Source organism: Rhinatrema bivittatum, chromosome 16 (assembly GCF_901001135.1).
Source record: "Rhinatrema bivittatum chromosome 16, aRhiBiv1.1, whole genome shotgun sequence".
NCBI classification, from domain to species: Eukaryota; Metazoa; Chordata; class Amphibia; order Gymnophiona; family Rhinatrematidae; genus Rhinatrema; species Rhinatrema bivittatum.
This window is the reverse complement of record NC_042630.1, coordinates 15845180-15869495: the sequence shown is the minus strand read 5'-3', so window position 1 is coordinate 15869495 and position 24316 is coordinate 15845180. Positions and strand designations below refer to the sequence as shown.

Genomic DNA, 24316 nt, shown 5'->3' with positions numbered 1-24316 from the left:
AAATATGCATGGTTCTCTGATGGTTTAGTTTAAACTATTGATTTTTGAGAATCTTTGAGTAATATCCCTCTGTGTTTGTATAACCAGGTCTTAGGTGGCAGTATTTGGGGCATTCGCAGAAGAGAAGATCCAGAACCAGGCTGGAGTCAGAGGCAGGCAGCAAGCAAGGGTAATGAGATCCAGGCTGAGTTCAGTACCAAGATCTGTCCAAGGAAAGATGAGGAGAAGACACTGAACAGAATGGGCTGCAGAAAACAGGGTAGGCTGGGCAGAAGATGAGGATGAGGCAATGCTGGGCTGAAGAGAATAAGGTAGGATTAGGCACAGAAATGCAGGCCGAAGCAGCAATACACACTACACCACGGTGTAGACATTGTGATGCTGAGGCAAGGAAGAGAAATCTGTGATGGCCCTTTATAAGACTGAAGAGTGAGACATCATTGATGGTAGAACAAGACCAAATGGAACTTCTAGTCTGCCCAGCAATTTTCTTATGATAGTAACTGCTGTTACATGGTGGTTACTGCCATATTTCTGTTAAGGGTAGTAACTGCAGCTCCATGCAGGTTACCCCCAACCTTATATTAGGGTAGTAATGTTTACAATCAAAACCAAGCAACTGTCAAGCACACAACAAATTACTGCTAGCCACATTTTTAGGGGGTGAGCAGCCTTCTTGAAAATTCCATCAATGCTGCTTGAATGTGTTTTGCTTAAGGACTTGGCCTCACGTTTCCCTCACTTTTCCCTCATGTTTGCATATCAGATGCATATCAGCACTGGTTGCCATCTGATTACAATTCCCCTTTTTTGACCTCTCTGCCAAAGCAGAGAACAATATTGTAGCTGCATCAAAAGGATAAGGCAAATTGGTTAGGTGTAGAAATCCCATGCATTTTCTTAAGATTAGTAATTGCCATTCCATGCAGGTTACACCCATTTACCCTTTACTTCATTTCTGATATGAAAACATGAGGGGAAAAGTGCAGGATTGCTTCTATAGCCAAGTCCTAAAGCAAAACACATTCAAGCAGCATTGACTGAATTTTCAAGAAGGCTGCTCATCCCCTAAAAATGTGGCTAGCAGTAATTTGTTGTGTGCTTGACAGTTGCTTGGTTTTGATTGTAAACATTACTACCCTAATATAAGGTTGGGGGTAACCTGCATGGAGCAGCAGTTACTACCCTTAACAGAAATATGGCAGTAACCACCATGTAACAGCAGTTACTATCATAAGAAAATTGCTGGGCAGACTAGAAGGTCCATTTGGTCTTGTTCTACCATCATTACTATGCTACTATGTATTCTTGAGATATTGAAAAGCACAACTTTTGATAATTTTTCATTGGACTATGAGTGCTTGTAGTAATCTTGGTCTTTACAACCACCATTGTTATCATTCCATTAACTATGTTGAAATTTCAGATAAGGAGACCATGCCTTACCTGAGTGTACTTGTAAAGTCCCAGGACTCTCGCCATGGAAATGGAACAGGTGGAACTGGATTCTCCAATAATGGCAGCCAACGAAGCCTGGCTTTGACATCGATAGTTTAAGATGGGCTTCTCCTGCCCTGTCAGCATCCACATAGTGCCCCTCAGAGCTCTAGTGATTGAGTAGCAAGTATCATAGATCTGGAAGCCCAGGCTGATGTTGGGAAGAAGGGTTTGGTTTTGGTTGATTTCATTAATGGAGAACACTAATGCTTGCACCCAGCTATAGTCCTTGGTGTCTAATCTGAAGATAAAATAGAATTTCACACTTAGGCGTGTGTCCAATGATGTGAGGGTAATAATCATCTCTGGTTGCCTCAAGTCTTTGTATTTTTGTCTTATGACTTTCAGATTATATCTGCCTAGTTTGTAGGCCTTGTTTTCTTTGTCTTCTAGCAAATTCATTGAGGGCTTTGTCTTCTCATTTCCCATAAGGAAGCAGCAGTTTCAGTCCCTAGCTATAGCAGTATGATGCAGCTTCGTCAGTTACTGTTGACTTCAACTTGTATGTCTAGTAGCATTACAGAACATAAGAACATAAGAAATTGCCATGCTGGGTCAGACCAAGGGTCCATCAAGCCCAGCATCCTGTTTCCAACAGTGGCCAAACCAGGCCACAAGAACCTGGCAATTATCCAAACACTAAGAAGATCCCATGTTACTGATGCAATTAATAGCAGTGGCTATTCCCTAAGTAAACTTGATTAATAGCCGTTAATGGACTTCTCCTCCAAGAACTTATCCAAACCTTTTTTGAAACCAGCTACACTAACTGCACTAACCACATCCTCTGGCAACAAATTCCAGAGCTTTATTGTGCGTTGAGTGAAAAAGAATTTTCTCTGATTAGTCTTAAATGTGCTACTTGCTAACTTCATGGAATGCCCCCTAGTCCTTCTATATTCAAAAGTGTAAATAACCGAGTCACATCTACTCGTTCAAGACCTCTCATGATCTTAAAGACCTCTATCATATCCCCCCTCAGCCGTCTCTTCTCCAAGCTGAACAGCCGTAATCTCTTCAGCCTTTCCTCATAGGGGAGCTGTTCCATCCCCTTTATCATTTTGGTTGCCCTTCTCTGTACTTTTTCCATCGCAACTATATCTTTTTTGAGATGCGGCGACCAGAATTGTACACAGTATTCAAGATGTGGTCTCACCATGGAGCGATATAGAGGCATTATGACATTTTCCGTTTTATTAACCATTCCCTTCCTAATAATTCCTAACATTCTGTTTGCTTTTTTGACTGCTGCAGCATACTGAGCCGACGATTTTAAAGTATTATCCACTATGATACCTAGATCCTTAATAGTACTTAATAGTAGCAAATTTTTGACTGATTTCTGAATATCAAGCTTTGCTTAATTTCATGTCACATCATCAGATGAAGACCAGGTGAACACCTGATGATGTAATGAAAGCAAAAAATGCAAAGTGAAAAACTAAAGCAACTGACTGGGTCCAGTAATGTGGTTTATAGCCAATAAACTGAGGCAGGTTTGATTTGGGAGTCACAGAAAAGATATACACTCAAGAAGTCAGGGAGCTGAGACATAGATAGACACAAGCAGCATGATGAAGCATGACAGAGCAGATGCACACACACACACAGACACACACACACACACACGCAAAGAGACACATCTCTCCCGGAGAGTTAGAAAGCAGAGATACACACCCACAGTCAGTATCCAAGGGAATCACAGAGCAGAGACACAAAAGACTGTACCTACAGACAGGAGACATTTAGAAACGTTGAGGAGACAAAGTAAACATGAAAAGCAAATATCTTACGTATTGCAGAGATCAGGCTGTCCAGTGATCTGAAAGTCTGATTTCAGCCAGTTGATGTGCACTGGAATTAATCCTCCAATCAGGATATCCCCATCTTGCTCAAAGCTCACCTCATTCTGGCTCTGGAGGATGCAGCTCAGAGACAGGGAGAAGGCACTGTAGAGAGAAGGGGGCATCGCCAGCAGAACCATCAACCCAAGAAGTGCCATGATGCGGTCTAGATTATGGAACAGGCTGAGAAAAAATTAATAATCAGTGAAAACACCTGAGACAATGAGAAGGGGTCCGTAGTGCATAGGAAAATGTTTCTCAGTCTTCATATGTGCAAACTCTGATGTGTAGAAACAGGTCACCTTATTATATGTTGTATTTAATAGGTATTCCTTAGTAGATTGTGCCTAGCTAGCAATCACCAGAACAAATAAAAGTTAAGTTTCATCAATCCCCTTCCTCCACCAACCCAGTCCCCAAAATAATATCTTGATGAATCTCTCTCTGAGATTCAGGAAATTTCATCGGTAAATATGTATATGTATTGTGAAAGTAATACATGAACTCTCTTTTTCTTTCTTTCTGTCATCACTTGAATATCAAATGTTTATAATGAAAATACAAAACATTGATTTCATGGAATGTAAAATCAAGATCTCACACTTCAATATAGAAAACATCTCTTGGTCTCTCATTTTTTTCTGTTTTCCTTTTTTATCTTGTGAAAGAATATTTATTGATAATTGTAAAATAACAATAAAATATTTCAGCAAACATTTAATCAATGCATCAAAATATGATAATATTTATTTAAGACATATTTAACAACCTATCCAAAAATTATAAGCGAGTAACCAGTAAACATACAGTACATATCAAATCAACCTAAAACAATATCTACAAGAAATATTGAAACATGACCGATAAAACCAAAATAAAATCAAAATAAAATAAACAAAATTTAAAAAACAATAATATCTCTCCCCAACATCCATAAGGAAAATTCATATTAAATAATACATTAAAATAAAAATAAATAAAATTCATTAAAATATAAATTCCTCATATACTGTATATTCATTCAGAAATCTTTGATCTATAGGAACTATTCTTAATTTACCACAAAAGAAACTCCCAACTTCTTATTCCATTCCAGAAATGGTTTCCAAATTTCACTAGTATACAGTGCCAAATATTCAGTAAAGCAAAGAAACAAGTTATCCGGCTACAGTTAGCCTGATAACCTGTCCTGAATATTTAGCTAAATATCCCACTAAATATTCCTGATTAAAGATATTTGGCTGGAGAATTTTAAAGTTCATCAGATATCTTTTAAAAATCTCTGGTGAGGTTTAAGGTTCTTTGGCTTTTCATGGTTGGATGAAATTAGTCTTCATCGGCCGTATTCAAAAGAATATAGCTTGTTAAGTGAGGCAGAAAATATGACTGACTGGGAGTGTCCTGAGGACTGGGTTGATAATGTCTGTCCTAATGTATAATGTCCAAAATGTTTAGCCAGTTACAATAAATGTTGGGGGGGGGGGTTTGCCTGTGGATGAAAAACTTCAAATACCCACAGTAAATGAATATGCTTTGAAGTGACGAAATGCTGAATATAAATAAATAAATACATACATACATACATAACAATGTAGTGCCCCAGACAGAAAATGAATTGTAACTACAAGGTTATAGTTGATTTGCTTGACCTTCCATGGCATTGTCACCGACAACCCAAGGGACTCTAATCCTCAAAATCAGCCATCACCCTGGACAGATTTCTCACTGTGAATGACTTGCTGTTTGCTTTTCCAAAAAGACCAAAGATTCCTATGGGGATTACCTGTACTCCATCAATATAACTCATATTATTAATCCTATCTATCAATTTGTCCTCACAGAAACATGTCACTGGAACCCCTTTGTACAATATCCCCACATAGACAGCCTGCATAAACAGATTCCTCTCCATGGATGAAAATCTGTTTATTATTCCAGGAGGAAACTTGTGGAGAATTTAGATACCTCATTATACCATTTTGCATCTAAAAGTGGGTGATATGGGTTAAGGAGAAGCCTGTGATATAACCCCATTTAGTTTAATTTTAATATTAGGAGTCATATATCAACAATTTATCCAACTTAGAAAATTAGCTCCAAAGCTCAGTGTTTCCAATACTGCTCTTAAACAATTCCATTCAACCCTATTAAAAGCTTTTTTAGGGGGGAGGAGCCAAGATGGCCGCCGGCATGAGACGCTGAACAGAGTTGCTCCGCAGATCGCTTGTTTTTTTTCCTGTTAAACTCTTTCTGAATTTCATTAAAACTTCGAAAATGCCACACAAGCATAAAGGCAGGGTAAGGGTATACCCTCCAAGCCTTCCCAGCCCGGCGGGGCAACGATATATCACCGAGTTCACGTCGGTGTCCCCGAATGTGGAAGCTCGAAACGCCGCTGCGGTGAAGCCGAGAGAAGCGGCGATATCGCCTGGCGAGATATCTCTGAGCCCACCAGAACCCCGGGGACTTCTGAGCAGCTCTCCCTTCCGACCGGACAGAGGAGTTGAAAACCCGGACGCTGAGGGTGCCGCGGGAGATCAACGTGAGGGATTTTCTGACCGGATTGGAGCAGGGTTCCCCTCCCCCCACCTGTTGGATGTATGTGAAGGCTCCTCGAGGATATTAGGGGACGAGGATAAGAATGGAGATTCTCTGGGAACAGCTAGAGAAAACCAACGGGAGCAATTGGGGGGAAATATCCTGCAACCCCTGAAGTTTAAAAAGCCAGAAGTTATTACTCTTGAAGCCATTTGGGAACTTATGGCTACTATGGCCCGGACTTTGAATACTCAGTCCCAGTTGATCAGCAAATTTGAAAATAAAATGGGAACTGTGGAAAAGGAACACTTGCAATTGAAACAAGACCACTTAACATGCACTCAAGATTTAACTACTAAAATCAACCAGACTCAGTCCCTTAATTCCTCAATAATGAAGGATTGTATAACTTCTCAAAGGAGACTGGAGTCTGTTGAAAATGAAAACTATTTGCGTTGTGCAAATGTAAGACTGGTCAATTTCCCAAGAGTTATGGGGGAGCCAAGTTTGGTGACTTTCAAGCGTTTTGCAATGGAGATCCTCAAGATTGAATCAACTAAGATTCCTACAGTGAAAAAACTCTTCTTTTTTAGAAGTAGTTCTCAGATTGCCATAGGAGAGAGAGGAGATGTTTCCAATAATTTGACACAATTTTTGGAGAATTCTGAAATGGAAATCATTGAAAGGGCTACCCTTTTTGTTCAATTCTATACAGAGGAAGAAAAAAATTTCCTAATGAAAGCTTTTTTCCAGAATATGAATAATGATTTCATGGGGGGGGCAGTGAGGGTTTATCCTGATCTCTCACGTCCCACCCAACAACGTCGGAGGTCTTTTTTAGCTATGCGCCCGGAGGTCTTGGCCAAAGGGGCTAGCTTTGCCCTTCGTTTTCCATGTAGATGTATTGTAAAATACTCTGGAAATTTATATGTTTTCTTTATGCCAGACCAACTGAGAAAGTTTTTAGATGGAAGGGCCATAACATGAGTATTAGGGGGTAAAGATGTGTGAGAACACCTAATGCCGGTTTAAATATATAATGTGTATTTCAATAATGTCTTCTCTTATTTTCCTTTGGATATCTCCCCCCCCTTTTAATTTCCTATGAAAGAACTAATGAATGTTAGGTTATCCATGATATATGTTATATGTATTATGGAAATATATTTTTCTTTGTTGACATATTCTGTAATCTCAGTCAAGATATATTCTTGTAATTATTTTGAAAACCCATAAATAAAGAATTAAAAAAAAAAAAAAAAAGCTTTTTTAGCATCCAAAGATTTGATTACTGCTTCTACTTGTGACTTTTTCAATTCATGGATAACTATGTGAGGTTATTCTGATATTATCAGAACCTTGACTATCTCTGGTAAAGCTTGTTTATCTGATCTTTATGAAGCCGAGATCTTAGGTAAAGTTTTAATGTCACAATTAAGTAGGAAAATAGGTCAATAAGATGAACATTCTGGGGAGTCTTTGGCACGTTAAAGAATCAATGATTTTGTGGTATCATGGACTCTGAACGAGCACAGCCCCTAAAAACTGCATTAAATATATGAGTCATTCTAGCAAGCAAGTATGGACGAAAATTTCCTCTAATATTGTAACTTGAGTCCATCTTCCCCCAGACTTTTTTTCTAGACACAATGATAGATGTGACTCATCTTCTTGGCATGATGTTGGTTGTTTTAATTTCCTCCTATATTCTTGTGAGATCAAACGTAAATGAAGTCTAGAGATAAATGATCTAATATAGAAAATATCCTCTCTGGATTCCAATGTATAAACATTTGAATAGTAGTAGTTAGCAACTGAAAAGACCTTAGATTAGATTGAGCCCCCTTCTCTGCTGAAACAGACTGAGATCTCCATTAGTCACTGAAAGATGACACATTGAAGTCTGTTCTGAAAGATGGAACGCTTCATTTCTGGAAGATTTTGCCGTCCATTTTATAACATATATAGCATTAAATAGAACAGAATTACATTTCATTCAAAGGCATCTAATGCTCAGACTTTGTGGCTATTAATTTTCAAATGTGCGAGGTCTAAAAGTGCTTGTGCGCACTGCAAATCTCTCCTGTTACCAAAACTTCCAGAGGGGCAGTCTGTAGCAGCAAAATAACAACAAGGAGACTGGGATCACCTTATAGACTCCCTGAATTATTGAGGCATGAGCTTTCCTGAACTGGAGTCTGTAAGGTGTTGCCATCCTATTTGTAATTTTTAACCCCCATTATCTGCACACACACTGCCCTGGAAGTGAAGGGATGAGATCTTTTTAAGAGCCGTGCTGCAAAAGCAGAGAAATACCTGAACCAGAAGCAAATGGGAGATGTTGTTCTAGTACCTGAAATCAGTATTGCTTGGCCGTATCCTTGTAGAGTTCAGACTGTCTGACCCTTCCCGGTGACTCCCCAGGACCGGACGTATCACCGCAGTGGTGATTGCCCCCGGATCCTGCCCACATTTATACTTTTCCTCCCCACCCTCTGACAGGGAGAGATCTCTCTCCAGAGATAATTATCCTGTAATTGTCTGTCATTTCTTCTAGATCCCATCGGAGGAGGAAGAGAGTCATTGTTGTTGATTTCAGTTGATTATGAAAATGAAGGGCAGAAATATGCAAAGCTGAGGCACAGCATGGGTAGGGGATGTGCAAACCTGTCAATAACAATGATAATTCTATTAACAATTAGGATTTGTGCATCAAACTGCATCCCAGCAAAGCTGATAATTCAGAAGACAGTCATTTCTGGGGCGGGTGAGCAGGCAGAACTTTCCTCTGCCTAGGTGGCCTCAAAGCTTCCAGTAAGGAGAAGGTGGAAGGAAAAACATCATTGCATTTTAAATTATTATTAAAAAGCCAATGACAGTTGTGTAAAGTAAGGCACAGTGAGGTAGAGACTTACCCAAGATCACACGCACAGAGTCCCTGACAAGAGCCAGAGATTGGATCTGAAGCACAAGATTATATAGAGGGGTCCTTACCATGAAACTTGTGTAAAGAATGTGTTTTACTTGTCCTCATTACAAAATAATGTAACGAACAATTTTGAAAGAGCGTGGAGAGATGGCAGGCGACCTGCAAGTGAATTCTGGAAACTGTTTTGTGCATTATGTTTGCTTAAGCAGATTATAAACAATGTAAAATAAAATAAATAAATGTATGGATTTTCCACCATCTTTACAGCAAGTGGAAAGTGCTCATGGTAGGCACACCCGGAGCCTTCAAAATGAAATCCCCATGCGTACGTTCCCTACACCTGGCCCCGCCCCTTTCTGGCATGTACTTTTAGCTGCATTAGAAGGAGGGGAATTTTTACAACATCCCCTTCTGTGTTAATCTGTTTTAACTCAAAAAGATCCATTTGAAAATGTTCCTCCCAACCTACATTCTAAAACTCTACTAAGGGGGGAAATTTTTAAAATATGTCAAATTCCAAGGGTACTTTTTACTTGTAGAAAGGTAAATCAGGACATCTTGAGGTTAATGGAGAAGTAAGTGGCCTGTAGAGATATTATTCACCTCAACCTTTTGGTTCGGCCTTCGTTATCAGCCCGTCGCGGGAAATTTCATTTTCTGCAGTTCGGGCCGATTTTATTTCGTTTACCTCCCCCACCCCCGAAACGAAGCCCGAAACCTGCCCCGAATTACAATGGGGTTGTAAAAAAAAAAAAAACAAAACAAAACAAAACCCACCCCAACCCTTCAAATTTAATGAATTGCAACCCCCCCACCCTCCTGACCCCCCAAGACTTGCCCAACCAACCCCCTCCCCCCCAAGACTTACCAAAAGTCCCTAGTGGTCCAGCGGGGATCCCGGGAGCAATCTCCCACTCTCGGGCCGTCGGCTGCCAGTAATCAAAATGGCGCCAATGGCCCTTTGCCCTTACTGTGTGACAGGGGCTATCAGGGCCATTGGCCGGCCTCTGTCACATTGGAGGAGCAGTGCTTTCATCCAGTGTTCCAGGAGTCCAAAGGAGGTCAGAGAAGGTGTGGAGAGAGGAGTGGAGGTGAAAGCTTCAAGCATTTGGATGTTCAGATAGCAACCATGGTCCTTGGGAGGCAGGGATCCTTAAACCCCAGAGAAATTAATCAGGGTTTTTGGTAATTGTCCTTTTCGTGAGTTGTGCACAGACTTTTATCATGTTTTGGCATTGCACCACGCCTGCTGGGACTGAAGGCAGAAAGGTCCAAAGCCAAGGCCCAGTGAGGGTAGGGAATCTGCAGACTTCTGTGTCAATGACAATACTATGAACAATTAGGATTTGTGCATTAGGATGCATCCCAGCAAGCCAGATAATTCAGAAGAAGAGCTGTGTCTGGGGTGGGTGATGTGGATGCATTTTCTTCTGCCTAGGTGGCATCAAAACCTCCAGTGAGGAGAGGGCAGAAGGAAGGGCAATATTGCATTATTGAAATTATTATTAAAAAGCCAATGACAGTTGTGAGGCACAGTGAGATAAAGACGCCTACTCTAAGTGATGCATACAACGTCGCTGACGAGAACCAGTGATAAGCACAGAAGCACAATTATTACAGAGGGGCCAATATGTGGCAGGTTCTCCCGGTCTGGCCACTATATGCCACTCTCCCTGTCCTTATAATACACTTAGAAAGGGAGCCATCCATACCCTTCAGTCCTTCCCACCTGGAGGTTCTGATTGGATAACTCAGCGCTATTTAGCTCAGCCATTTTAAGACACCGGGAGATTTGGTTAGAGAGAAGTCAAAGAGCAAGATGTATTTTTTCCACACTCATGTGAGTCCTCCCAGTCTCACCCCAAGGGCTTTCTTTTAGAAGTGACACCTCCCACTGCACTCCCTGCCTGAGGGTCCTTCTCCTGTTTTATAGAGAGATAGATTTTAAGCCTGATTCCCCTTTGGGATGAAGGGGCTCTCTTCAGGGAACCAATGACCTGTGAGCCTACTCTACTCACTAGGTAGGCGAGCACCAGTGACAGATCCTGCTGCGAAAGACAGTGAGGGCAGAGAAGATGTCCATTGTAACTTTTGAAAGAATGATTTGGACTTTGACTTAAGTGTGGAGAGTTTTGGATCCCCCTTCCCCCGCCTGGGATGGCAGTGCTGAGAAATAACCTGATCCCCCTAATTTTTACAAGAGAAATCCCAGAAGTAACGGCCAATGAAAATGAACCAAAGAAAGAGAGAGCAAGAGGAAGAGACCCCATCTGGATATCTGCACATCAAAGAACCAGGACAGGCTGGGTGTCTAAGGGGAAGAGGAAGCCTAAAGGTAGGATTTTTGCAATGCAAGTGGGACCCCTTCCATAGAAATCCCTTGCAGCCACTGGGAGAGTTATGCGCATTTAAAATCACCATGGACTCTTCCCAGATGTCTGTAACAAAGGACACCTAAACTACACCGAAAGAAATGCCTGAACCATCAGTCATATGTAATCTCACACTTCTGAATAATGGACTTTATTTACCCTTATGAATCAGTAAATTATTATTTAACACCCAGTTCCTGGTCCTGCCCGTTTTGTCACAGCATCTCCCTCCTGGGGATGCCAAAAATACACACTAAAGTTCCTTCTCACTGCTTGGGCCATAGGCGAGACTCACTCCCCATAGAAAGAATCCCCCCAGGGATCAATAGTCAAGCCGAGAAGGAGTCAGCTAGCTGGAGCGGCCACAGAGGTTATAAATGTGATTGTGCGCCCTTGGGGTAAGGGTTACACATACAATGAAACTTGTGCAAAAAAATATGTTTTTCCTTGTCCTCTCTAAAAAATGTAGTTTGAATTTTGAGTGAGGATGGAGAGATGACAGGTGACCTGCAAGTGAATTTTTAAACCTGGGTCATTTTAGAGCAAGTAGAAAGTACCAATGGTACGGCACGCTCAGAGCTTTTAATATAAATCCCCATAGTAGCAGAGCTGGTGCAGTCCTGGGTGCTGGTCAGAGAAGCCAGAGAAGATTCTAGTGAGGAGGTGAGGCCAAACAAAATGGAGACGAAGCCCATCTCTTTGTCTCTTGAGGCAGATTTGGAGTGGAGAGTCAGATAAGTCCAGTCTCTCATCTTTCAAAAGGAGTCTGGAGCTTGGGGAAAGGGGAAAAATTATTCTTTCCACAAGGAAAAGAGGACTGAAGCAGTCAGGAATTGTACATTTAGGGGTGAATATACAAAGGCATCTAGCCGGCTAAGTAAGACATTTTGGATGTAAAGATTTCTAATAAAAAATAAATCTGTGTTCCCATTGCTGTAACACCTCTGCAATATTGCCTCCGTGAGGGTGCACAATCTGTTGAATGACCTGATTCATACTAATAAGGCCTTGATTAAGAAATAGAATGGCAGACATTTTTATAATGACCAGCTGACACCATTAGAGAACACAGGCACTTGGCGTTATTGACCGATGACATCACCCTTTTAAATTCTTAGGCATTTCCATTACTTGGTATGGATGCTGTCAATTGATACAAGTTTGAAGCTGTCTGGTAAGAGGTAATTATTATCAATATATCGGGATAGATCATTCTAAAGATTTTTTGTTTTCATAGAATAATTCTTTTTTGCCTTTTTTCACAGGTTTGTTCTAAAATTTGGGAGTGATTTATCAAGCACAAAGTTACAGAAGTGTGTTCCCTAAGACGCAGGAACAGTGATTTTTGGATCTGAAGTTTTCAGGTAAATGGAACTTCATATAAACTTTAATGTACACGTCAGTGTCTGCTGATTAAACTATGTTCTATGCAAGTTAGACCCACCCCACGAAGATGCCTGTTAAGGGTGAAACAAGGAACCTTTGTTGGAGATTCAGTGTTATTATCTATACTTTAAACTCTGTAAGCTCGAGACAAGATCACAGATGCTTTGGAAATTTTTTTGCTAGTAATGATTACAGAGTTATAAAACAGAAGCATGATGTATGGCCCATCCAGTCTGCTCATCCATCCAATTAATTTAGCATTATAATTCTCCTATATTTATTCCATGCTTTCTTGATTTCAGATACTGTTTTTGTCTCCACCACCCTCTCTGTAAAGAAATGTTTCCTAAGATTACGACTGTCTACTCCCTTTCAACCTCATCACATGGGCCCTCGTTCTAGAGCCTCCTTTCCATTGAAAGAAGCTCTCCTGCTGTGCATGGAAACCTTTGAGATATTTGAATGTCTCTATCATATCTCCCCTATCTCACCTTTCCTCCATGGTGTGAATGTTTACATCTTTAAATCTATTCTCATATGCTTTAGAACAAAGGCCACTGACCATTTTAGTAGCCACTCTCTGAACCTACTTCATCCTTTTTATATCTTTTTGAAGGTGTGGTCTCCAGAATTCAAAATGAGGTCTCATCGGCCACCTATACAGGGGCAATATCACCTCCCTTTTTCTGCTGACCATTCCTCTCCCTATGCAGCCAAGTATCTTTCTAGCATTGCCATTGCTTTATCCACCTGTTTGGTCACCTTAAGGCCATCAGATACAATTACCCCCAGATCCCGCTCTTGCTTTGTGCTTAGAAGAATTACACCTCCAATACTATAACTTTCCCTTGGGTTTTTGCACCCTAAATACATTACTCTGCATTTTTTTAGCATTAAAACTTAGCTGCCAGACCTTAAACTATTCCTTGCGCTTTGCTAGATCTCTTCTCATGTTTTCCTCACCTTCCTGGCTATCCACCCAGTTACAGATTTTGGTATCGTTGGCAAAAAGACAAACGTTTCCTGACAATCCTTCTGTTATGTTGTTCACAAAAATATTGAAACAAATTGGTCCAAGGACCAATATCTGAGCCACACTCCTAGTAACAATCCTCTTCTCAGAGAAATCTCCATTTACTACTACCCTTTGTCGCCTCCCACTCAGCCAGTTTCTATCCCATTCAGTCACTCTAGGATCCATACCAAGGGTGCACAATTTATTTATAAGGCTTCTGTGCGGAACCGTGTTAAAGGCCTTGCTGAAATCCAAGTTCCCTAGGTCTAGCGCTCTCCCTTCATCCAACACTCTGGTCACCCAACCAAAGAAATTCATCAGATTGGTCTGACAAGATTTACCTCTGTTAAAACAATGCTGCCTTGGATTTTGCAATCCATTGTATTCCAAAAATTGCACTCTCCTCTGTTTTAGCAGAGATTCCAATAATTTGCTCACTAGAGAGGTCAGACTGACTGCTCTAGTTCCAGCCTACTCCTTACTTGCATATTTACTAACCATGCTCACCCATCTCAATAACCACTGCTAACTCTAAAGAAGTATTGAGAAGGTCAGTCAGAAGACCACCAGGACATTTGTTATTTATTTATCTGATTTTTATATTCAGCTTTTCAGCACTTCAAACAGATTGTGTTCAGATATTTCCCTATCCCCAGAAGGCTTACAATCTAAAGGCCAGATTCATGAAGGCTTTTCTCCCATTTTGCATCTATCTTAATGAATCAGGTACTAAGTTTGGACCTTAGGCAATAAAGGGTAAAGAGACTTGTCCTAGATTACAAGGAGCAGCAGCTGGATTTGAACCCCACTCTCCCTTGTTTATAGCCTACTAGGTTACTCCTCCATCTTGGGGAGACCATAGTTCCCTTGGATGTATCCCATCTGGCCCCCATTGCCTTAGCTCCTCATGAAAACACCATTCTGAAAATTGATTGAGGTTTACCTCACTTCCAGTCTTACTTGTAATGTCTCCAGAAGCCTTTTGATAACAATTTATGAGCTACCTTTTCTTTCACTTCCTATTTTTGTGATTCAAATCTTTTCCTATAATATTCTGAATTGATGTTTAAAATAATTTTCAAAAGATGCATCTATGGGATTTTCTGATTTTCACTATTATGCCATTTCTCTACATTTTTTGTTTGAGTCACTTTATTTTACTAAATGAAGAAGTATGACAGAATGCAAGATGGCCTATATCTTCTTTTTGTTCCCAGTACCTTTCCCTAAAAGTTGTTCCCTGGTGTTCATGTCAGGTCTCAGTATCATGATGTAACACTTGGGTAAGAAAATACAAACGAGAATCCCTGCACTGGAAGAGATGATCCCAAAGATTTCCACAGCGACTGTGTTTTTCCCCTGAGTGCTCAGATAGCCTGGGATGAAGGACAGCCAGACGCTCAGAAACACAAGCATGCTAAATGTGATCCATTTGGCTTCATTGAAGCTGTCAGGTAACTTGCGTGCAAGGAAGGCTACCAAGAAGCTGACGCATGCCAAGAGTCCCATGTATCCCAGCATGCACCAGAATGCAACATCTGAGCACTCATTGCACTGCCATATGATAATGCCAGTCTTCAGTTTCATGTTCCTCTCTGGGAAGGGAGGGCAGATCAGCAGCCAGGTGACACAAATGAAGACCTGTATAAATGTACAAGCACTAACTGTAACAATTGGGACCCGGGGACCCACCCATCCTCTCAAGTTACTGTTGGGTTTGGTGGCATTGAAGGCAATGACTACCATGATAGTCTTGGCCAACACACAAGAGACACAGAGGACAAATATGGTGCCGAAGGCAGGTTGACGAAGCAAGCAGGTTATTTGCTGAGGATCCCCAATGAACAGCAGAGAACAGAGAAAACTCAGCATCAGTGCCCCTAGGAGTAGGAAGGAGAGCTCTCGGTTATTGGCTTTGGCGATGGGTGTATCTCGGTACTTGATGAAAACCCATAATATGGTAGCTGTGGTGATGGAGCAGGAAATGGCAACAAGAGCCAAAATGGTTCCCAGGACTTCTTGATAGGAGAGGTATTCTATTCTCTTTGGGATGCATTCATTTCTTCTCTCATTGGGCCACTGATCGCTTGCACACTGCCAACAGATAGTTGAGTCTGGAGATCAGAAATTAAGAGATTCATGATATATGGCATGAGTCCTTCCCCTCTGCCTTGGTGAGTAACTCTCTCTAGAGAAGCAACAGGAAATATTTCTAAACTGAGCATGGAAGTACCTGTCAGTTACAGATGATGCTTTTATCACTGTATTTCATCGTGTCACACATTTGGAATTTACTGATTTTTTTTTTTTTAGTGAGAACATATTTACAAGTAATAGATTGCAGCAAAAACATCACTCATGTGATTGGGTGAAGTCATAAAGAGGTAGGAAATATCTTGGATTATGTTTATCTTGGTGGCTGCAGATTCACTCTTTGTACCTTCTCCAGCAGGCATGACAATAGCCACAATGCTTGAAAAGCTATCTATGCTCAAGGAATTCATGCTCCTACTCGGGCGCTGTTAAGAGCAGCACGCGTTGATCCTAGCTTTGACTACACCTTTTTACTTCCTTTCAAGATTACAGAGCAGACGTCACCTCCTAAATGGAACAGGAATCACTGTTAGTCGGTGTCCCTTTGGTACTGTTGAATGGATTGGGTCACTGCAACACCAATAGATCATGGATTCGTTTGTAAGACCTCAATGGCAGTTATCAGCTGGACATAAAACTTTCCTATTTTCACTTTCATGAAATCCAATAAATGCCACAATCTGGCACTGTATACCTACTACATTAGAAAACTCCCCCTCTGCACATGGGAGGCAGTCGAAACAGCAGAGGGGCTGCCCCTGCTGGGCCGCCTTCCTGTACCCGGGGCCACAGCTCTCGCTGCACACGGAGCGCGGTACCTGGGAGCGGACGGAGAGAGAAGGAAATAATTTGTAGATGCAACCTATATTGAAAAGAGCATTCATAAAAAGGAATGTTTATTGACAAAATAATAACTGCAGAGTTCTGAGAAGGAAGGGAAAGCGGCTGCAAGCCACTTTCCGTGGGTAGAGTTTTGTTGGAAAAGTATACCGGACGATTTGAAAATGCATCTCTCTGCATGCTTTCCCTCCTGCAATCTAAATGCAGCCTCCTTCCATCGTAGCTAACAGCATAGGTGTACTAGAGCACTGTGTGGAATTTTAGCTTCATTTGCAGGAATAAAATTTTTAGATGGTCGATTAACACGGGAGAAATGCTTTTTAGCTTCATAAATTGTTTTGAAAACTGTGCTCCTTCAGGACCTTAAGGGCTGAATTTTCCCAAATATGTTATCCTCATAAAACCTGGCTTTATGCAGGTAAACAGGCTTTTCAATATTCCTAGGGGTTGTGCACATAAAAGTATATGCAGAGGTGATTTTGCATGTGCTTTCACGTGCTCTAGAAGGTGGCATTCTAGGGCACGGAATTGGGGCAGGGAAACTAATCAGGCATACACTTTTGATTTTGGAAAGTATGCCTGTGAATATACATATACAATTACCCTTCGGGAGCAAGTGTAAGTCTTTGCCGGTTCTGCACAAATCCACCAGTTTTCAAAATGGATTCATGTGCATAAGTCTGCATTTAAAATTTAAGTTAAAAGACCGTTTTTCTACATACATTCTCTGGTTCTTAGTGAATAGGACTATTTTTCCCACTCTTGGCCGGTGGAAAACATCTTTATTGAATAAGAGTCCTAGAACACCATTTGAAAATTACCAAGAAAAGCAAAAACAAACCAACAGTCAAAGTTCCCTGAGATCTGTTTCATTCCATAGCCACAAAAAAAATTGTTGAAAATATTCTGCTTTGAAACCCCAGAACATGTATGTTTACAGGATGGTGACTCTGCTACTCATTGATAATTTTAAAGGAAAATCACTTGACCTTACAGAATGTTTCTCATTCTAACTTTACCCTGTAGTGTTTTGCAAAGCAGAAGAATCTGCAGGAGGGCTTGCACATGCTACAGGTAAAAGGAATTGGCAGCGAGAGAGAGAGAGGTTAAGTAGAAGGAAGTAAGAAGCCTCGTTTAACATCATCCCATGAGGAAGAGGCGTGCTGAAACCTGTTAGGGTCTACAGGTGTGTAGGTGATAAAACGTATCAGATGATACACTGTAGAGATGATGAATAAAAAGAGTTTGAAAAGAGCAGAGAGGGAGAGGCTAAATGGCTTGCTCAACACAAGATTCATATTTCCAGACTTCACAATGGGTTCCACAGTATATTCCAGCTCTTGCTTTGTATATATTGGGTTTGTACCTCTGTGCGTTGGGTATTCCATCGGATGGCGCTCATGTTGATGGACAACTCTTGACCTTTGGATGCTCTAGAATCAAAGCTTCCCACCTTCACAGATTGGATGCTACCATCAAGATTTGGTTGCCAGTTAACAATGTCATATACAGCAGGAGAGTCGCCTTTGTTGTCAAAGTACATCTCTTCCCCCATCTTGTTCACAAAGTGCAACTTTTTCATGTAATGTAGGAGCTGGGAATAAAAAATGTTCAGAATCATAGTCGTGCTAATAGTGTAGGCATGCAATGCAGCAGTTACTCATTTGCTTTTTCCAATATGGTAAAATGAATTTAAGTGAAAAACCCTGTGCCAGATGTTCAGGAAACCGTAATCCTCTCTTCATTTATGGAGGAGGTTGACAGCAAGAGAAGTTTCCTCAATCATCTGTCCCACCAGTATGTATAAGCTCTGTCCTGGAAAGCCGAATTCAAGGGCTCAGAGGTAGATTGACTAACCATTGATGTTTTATTGTATAGGAGACAATTTTCATCTATTCACAAGGGGACAAAGGCCGTGCAAGTTTTTGCCAGCGGACTCTGCACCAATTCTGAATGTGAAAATATGAGTGTACTTTTGCTTTAAAACATGCTTCGATTACACAGTATGTGTGGTCAGTTGCAGCTGCCTTTTCTGCAGGTAGAATTTTGCTGGCAAATGGAAAAACATGCAGGTCATACAGTAGCCTAAAACATTTTGCGAGAATGTGTCTGTCGAGTAAAAGGTGAAATACAGCGAGTAAGCAACATGTAAGTCGGAGAAGATATCAGGATCAGATGATGCAAACTTGTTCAGTACTGATGTGGTCTTCTCAATGGAATTCTCAGGCACTATGCAAGCAGCAGGACACAAATGGCTTGTGAACCTCAGATAAAATAATATGCTACATTCGTTTCGACTGGATTCTGGGGCAACATATAATATCATGCATCTGGCACCATGCAACTCTTTTGTGTTGCTTGCTGGGTGATAGAATACAACATGGTACCCATTCACTAGCAGCTTTCAGATGTTTTTATTTCTACATATGAAACAGACTGGACCCTAAAGGACTTTGTGCTCTGGAAGATCATTAAGGCAGGAGAGTAAGAGATGTGTACAATTACTTACATACATTTTGTTAAATGTAAGTTATGTATTTAATTATTTATGAGTTCTACTGAGTTACAACACCATATTCAGGAAGGGTAATTAGCATGGATAAAATGTTTTTGATGCAGGCGTAAATTGCTTTGAAACTTGTCCTCCCCATACAAACATTACACTTACTGCTGTTTCTTACCTGCCATGGTTTGAAATTCCTTATGTCAGCGCACGTGTGATTGATGAAGGGCCCTTCCCCCGGCACACAGGAGTGCATGTCTTGAAGGCCATGGGCCACAGAGTAAACTGCATTGTAGACATTGTAGCTGGTTGTCATGTCAAATTCAGGTGGCATTTTACCATTAAACTCCTTCAGCTTCTCAGCGCCCGAGCACATGGGCATGGATGTGCTGACGTCCATAGTGGCCAAGGTGGCAAAGCTGTTCTCAGGGTCAGGCCATTGGCACCTGAAGATCTCCTTCCATAATGGTTTGATAAATATGTCATGTGGAGATGTGGAAGGACGAAGTTTGAGGAGGAACTCTTTGAACCCTGGCATCTCGCCTTCATGAACTGCAAAACCAATGGTGCCACTCATAATATTAGTGTATTGTCTCTTTAAGAGGTGGAAGGTGTCTGACCAACCGTCAGAGGTGATCCATACCTTACCAGTAATGTTTGCTCTGGATAGCTCCTCTACCACAGGTATCAAATAAGCAATTAAAGAATAAACCAGTATGACTTTAGCAGATGATCTCTTGACCACCTCCAAGATGAGTTTGAGATCCAGGGTCGTGAAGACTATAGGGAATGTTTCATGAAAGGCAATGCAGACGCCAAGCTTCAAGAGCTCCACTTTCAAGATCTGAGATCCAAGAGTCCCATAGTCACCTGCGCTAGACAGCAGCCCCACCCATGTCCAGCCAAAGTGGGCCACCATCTGGGCCAGTCCCAGAGCTTGGACATCATCACTGGGAAGCATCCGAAAAAAAGATGGAAACTGGAACTTGTCACTCAGCACTGGACTCGTTGAGAAATAACTTAACTGAAAGAGCAGAAGGTTCAGTGAAGGGGAAGAAAGGTCAGATCTCCTGAAATACACAGATAACTTTCCAAAATTCTAGTATCATTCAGATTAATATCATTTATTTATTATTTATTTATTTATTTGCTGTCATTTATATTGTGCCCAATTGCCATCAGTTTTGTTCTACGTAGATTAGAAATTGTAAAATCATAGCAAATAAAACAAAAAATACAAACAAATAATCATTAACAGCAGACAAAAAAATGAAACAAATAAAACAATGATGAAAGTGAAGCAGGAATAAGACAATGGTAAAATAATAGTCTATGGAAATGTAACAGCTTTTTTAAATAAATGGGCCTTTAAATGGTTATGAAAAGACTTATAATCAGACATCTGACATAGTTCAGGGGGGAGGTTATTCCAAAACGTTGGTGCAGCATGAGAAAATCTTGTGCCTGATTGGCTCTATGAGATGATGATGTCATGAAACAATGATGCAAGGAAATGGATAATAATGTATTGATTTGTTGTATACATGGGTAATGAAAATGAAAAGTATATAACAAGTTGCCTGTGTAGGATACGAGAAGCGCAAACTGCTTTTTTACCTTTCTGTTTAAATTGCACTTTGTGTGATAAAACACCTAAACGAGGAAGCTTTGGTTTCATGTCAGATTATTTTGGTCATATTACTCTGAATTTAGGAGTTTGCTCCGGAAACAAATTGGAACCCGGAGATCAGTTTTATTCTGAAGCCAGGCATTTTTATTATGACATGAATTTCCTAATTCCTACACTATGACCTCAATGAAATCCCAGAGCTCCAGACCTGTTCAATATATTTGTGAGAAACATTACGGAAGAGATAGAAAGTAAAGTTTGCTTACTTGCAGATGATACTAAGATCTACAAAAGAGTGGACATTCCTGAAGGAGTAGAGATAATGAAAAGTGATTAAAGAAGGCTTGAAGACTGGTCGAAGATTTAGCATCTGGGATTCAATGCTAAGACGTGCAGAATCATGTATCTGGGGTGCAGTAATTCAAAAGAGATTGTGATGAGGGTTGAAAGACTAATGTGCACGGACTGGGACAGGGACCTTGGGGTAATAGTGTCTGGCAATGTAAAGTGGGCAAAGCAATGTGGACCCTTGTGCTGGGATAAGATTTGTTCAACCTATAGGGAGGACCCTGTTGGTCCTCACCACTGGCGAAGTGGACAGCTGCAGAGACTGGATGGAAGCTTCGCCTATACCAGCACCTTTTCCCTTGGGTTGCGCCTTTGGGTTCCGGGGGCCACCAGGTCTTAGGTGGCAGTCTCTGGGGCATATGCAGAAGAGAAGATCCAGAACCAGGCTGGGGTCAGAGACAGGCAGCAAGCAAGGGTAATGAGATCCAGGCTGAGTTCAGTACCAAGATCTGTCCAAGGAAAGATGAGGAGAAGACACTGAACAGAATGGGCTGAAGAAAAAATGGTAGGCTGGGCAGAAGAGGACGAGGCAATGCTGAGCAGAAGAGTACGAGGCAATGCTGGGTTGAAGAGAACAAGGCAAGATCAGGAACAAAAATGCAGGCCGAAGCAGCAATACACACTACACCATGGTATAGACATTGCGATGCTGAGGCAAGGAAGAGAAATCTGTGATGGCCCTTTATAAGGCTGAAGAGTGAGACAACATTGATGAGTGAGCAGCTTCTTGAAAATTCCATCAATGCTGCTTGAATGTGTTTTCTTTTAGTACTTCACAGTAGAAGCAATCCTGCACTTTTTCTATCATGTTTGAATATCAGATGCATATCAGCACTGACTGCCATCTGAATCCAATTCCCCTTTTTGACCTCACTGCCAAAGCAGAGAACAATATTGTAGCTGCATCAAAAGGATAAGGCTAATTGGTTAGGTGTAGAAATCCCATGCCTTTTGTTAAGATTAGTAACTGCCATTCCATGCAGTTTACACCAATGTACACTTTATTTCATTTCTGATATGAAAACATGAGGGAAAAAGTACAGGATTGCTTCTATGGCCAAGTCCTAAAGCAAAACACATTCAAGCAGCATCGACTGAATTTTCAAGAAGGCTGCTCACCCCGTAAAAATGTGGCTAGCAGTAATTTGTTATGTGTTTGACAGTTGCTTGGTTTTGATTGTAAACATTACTACCCTAATATAAGGTTGGGGGTAACCTGCATGGAGCAGGAGTTACTACCCTTAACAGAAATATGGCAGTAACCACCATGTAATAGCAGTTACTATCATAAGAAAATTGCTAGGCAGACTAGAAGGTACATTTGGTCTTGTTCTACCATCATCACTATGTTACTATGTATTCTTGAGAATAATGAAAGGTACAACTTTTCATAATTTTTTATTGGACTATGAGTGCTTGTAGTAATCTTGGTCTTTAGAACCACCATTGTTATCATTCCATTAAATATGTTGAAATTTCAGGTAAGGAGACCATGCCTTACCTGGGTGTACTTGTAAAGTCCCAGGACTCTCGCCATGGAAATGGAACAGGTGGAACTGGATTCTCCAATAATGGCAGCCAACGAAGCCTGGCTTTGGCATCGATAGTTTAAGATAGGCTTCTCCTGTCCTGTCAGCATCCACATGGTGCCCCTCAGAGCTCTAGTGATTGAGTAGCAAGTATCATAGATCTGGAAGCCCAGGCTGATGTTGGGAAGAAGGGTTTGGTTTTGGTTGATTTCATTAATGGAGAACACTAATGCTTGCACCCAGCTATAGTCCTTGGTGTCTAATCTGAAGATAAAATAGAATTTCACACTTAGGCAGTGTGTCCAATGATGTGAGGGTAATAATCATCTCTGGTTGCCTCAAGTCTTTGTATTTTTGTCTTATGACTTTCAGATTATATCTGCCTAGTTTGTAGACCTTGTTTTCTTTGTCTTCTAGCAAATTCATTGAGGGCTTTGTCTTCTCATTTCCCATAAGGAATCAGGAATTCCAGTCCCTAGCTATAGCAGTGTGATGCAGCTTAGTCAGTTACTGTTGACTTCAACTTGTATGTCTAGTAGCATTAGAGAATTCGTACTTAATAACAGCAAATATTTTGACTGATTTCTAAATATCAAGCTTTGCTTAATTGCATGTGACATCATCAGATGAAGACCAGGTGAACGTCTGATGATGTAATGATAGCAAAAAATGCAAAGTGAAAAACTAAAGCAACTGACTGGGTCAAGCAATGTGGTTTATAGCCAATAAACTGAGGCAGGTTTGATCTGGGAGTCATAGATTAAAGATGCACTCAAGAAGTCAGGGAGCTGAGACATAGATAGACACAAGCAGCATGGTGAAACATCATAGAGCAAATGCACACATACACACACACACATGCAAAGAGACACATTTCTCCCAGAGACACACACACACACCCAGTCAGTATCCAAGGGAATCACAAAGCAGAGACACAAAAGACTGTACCTGCAGAGAGGAGACATTTAGAAAAGTGCAGGAGACAAAGTAAACATGAAAAGCAAATATCTTACGTATTGCAGAGATCAGGCTGTCCAGTGATCTGATAGTCTGATTTCAGCCAGTTGATGTGCACTGGAATTAATCCTCCAATCAGGATATCCCCATCTTGCACAAAGCCCACCTCATTCTGGCTCTGGAGGATGCAGCTCGGAGACAGGGAGAAGGCACTGTAGAGAGGACGGGGCATCACCAGCAGAACCATCAACCCAAGAAGTGCCATGATGCAGTCTAGATTATGGAACAGGCTGAGGAAATATTAATAATCAGTGGAAACACCTGAGACAATGAGAAGGGGTCAATAGTGCATAGGAAAATTTCTCACAGTCTTTGTATGTGCAAACTCACCTTATTGTATGTTGTATTTAATAAGTATTCCTCAGTAGATTGTACCTAGCTAGCAATCACCAGAACCAATAAAAGTTAAGTTTCACCAATCCCCCTTCCTCCACCACCCCAGCCCCCCAAATAATATCTTGATGAATCTCTCGCTGAGATTCAGGAAAATTCATCGGTATATATGTATATGTATTGTGAAAGTAATACATGAAGTCTCTCTTTTTCTTTCTTTCTGTTATCGCTTGAATATCGTTTAACAAAACATTGATTTCATGGAATATAAAATCAAGATCTCACACTTCAATATAAAAAACATCTCTTGGGCTCTCGTTTTTTTCTGATTTCCCTTTTTTTTCTTGTGAAAGAATATTTATTGATAATTGTAAAATAACAATAAAATATTTCAGCGAAAACATTTAATCAATGCATCAAAAAATATGATAATATTTATTT

General features: G+C 40.8%; 2 protein-coding genes across 2 annotated transcripts in view; both read right to left on the bottom strand.

Annotated features, from left to right (window-relative positions):
• LOC115077424 (extracellular calcium-sensing receptor-like) overlaps window positions 1-3499 on the bottom strand; it is a 32030-nt gene extending 28531 nt beyond the window's left edge. The window contains exons 1-2 of the mRNA XM_029579714.1: window positions 3291-3499; window positions 1447-1738 (exon numbers count right to left, since the gene is read on the bottom strand). Coding sequence (XP_029435574.1) covers window positions 1447-1738; window positions 3291-3499 — 501 coding nt within the window. The remainder of the gene's footprint in view (window positions 1-1446; window positions 1739-3290) is intronic.
• An 11276-nt stretch (window positions 3500-14775) lies between these two features.
• LOC115077423 (extracellular calcium-sensing receptor-like) lies at window positions 14776-23747 on the bottom strand. Its single transcript, XM_029579712.1, has 6 exons — window positions 23539-23747; window positions 22498-22789; window positions 19197-20042; window positions 17882-18109; window positions 16370-16493; window positions 14776-15695 (listed from the first exon to the last, which is right to left on the bottom strand). The coding sequence occupies exons 1-6, from the start codon at window positions 23745-23747 to the stop codon at window positions 14776-14778; spliced, it is 2619 nt and encodes an 872-aa protein (XP_029435572.1).
• Between the last annotated feature and the right edge of the window lie 569 nt (window positions 23748-24316).

Coding starts and splice junctions, on each gene's coding strand:
- LOC115077423 (XM_029579712.1), bottom strand. CDS start 23,747: ATGGCACTTCTTGGGTTGATGGTTCTGCTGGTGATGCCCCGTCCTCTC. Junction 16,494..17,881: donor GGAATACCCAACGCACAGAG/GTACAAACCCAA, acceptor GTCCGCTCCCAG/GTACCGCGCTCCGTGTGCAG. Junction 15,696..16,369: donor GGAGTTTTCTAATGTAGTAG/GTATACAGTGCC, acceptor TCTGATCTCCAG/ACTCAACTATCTGTTGGCAG.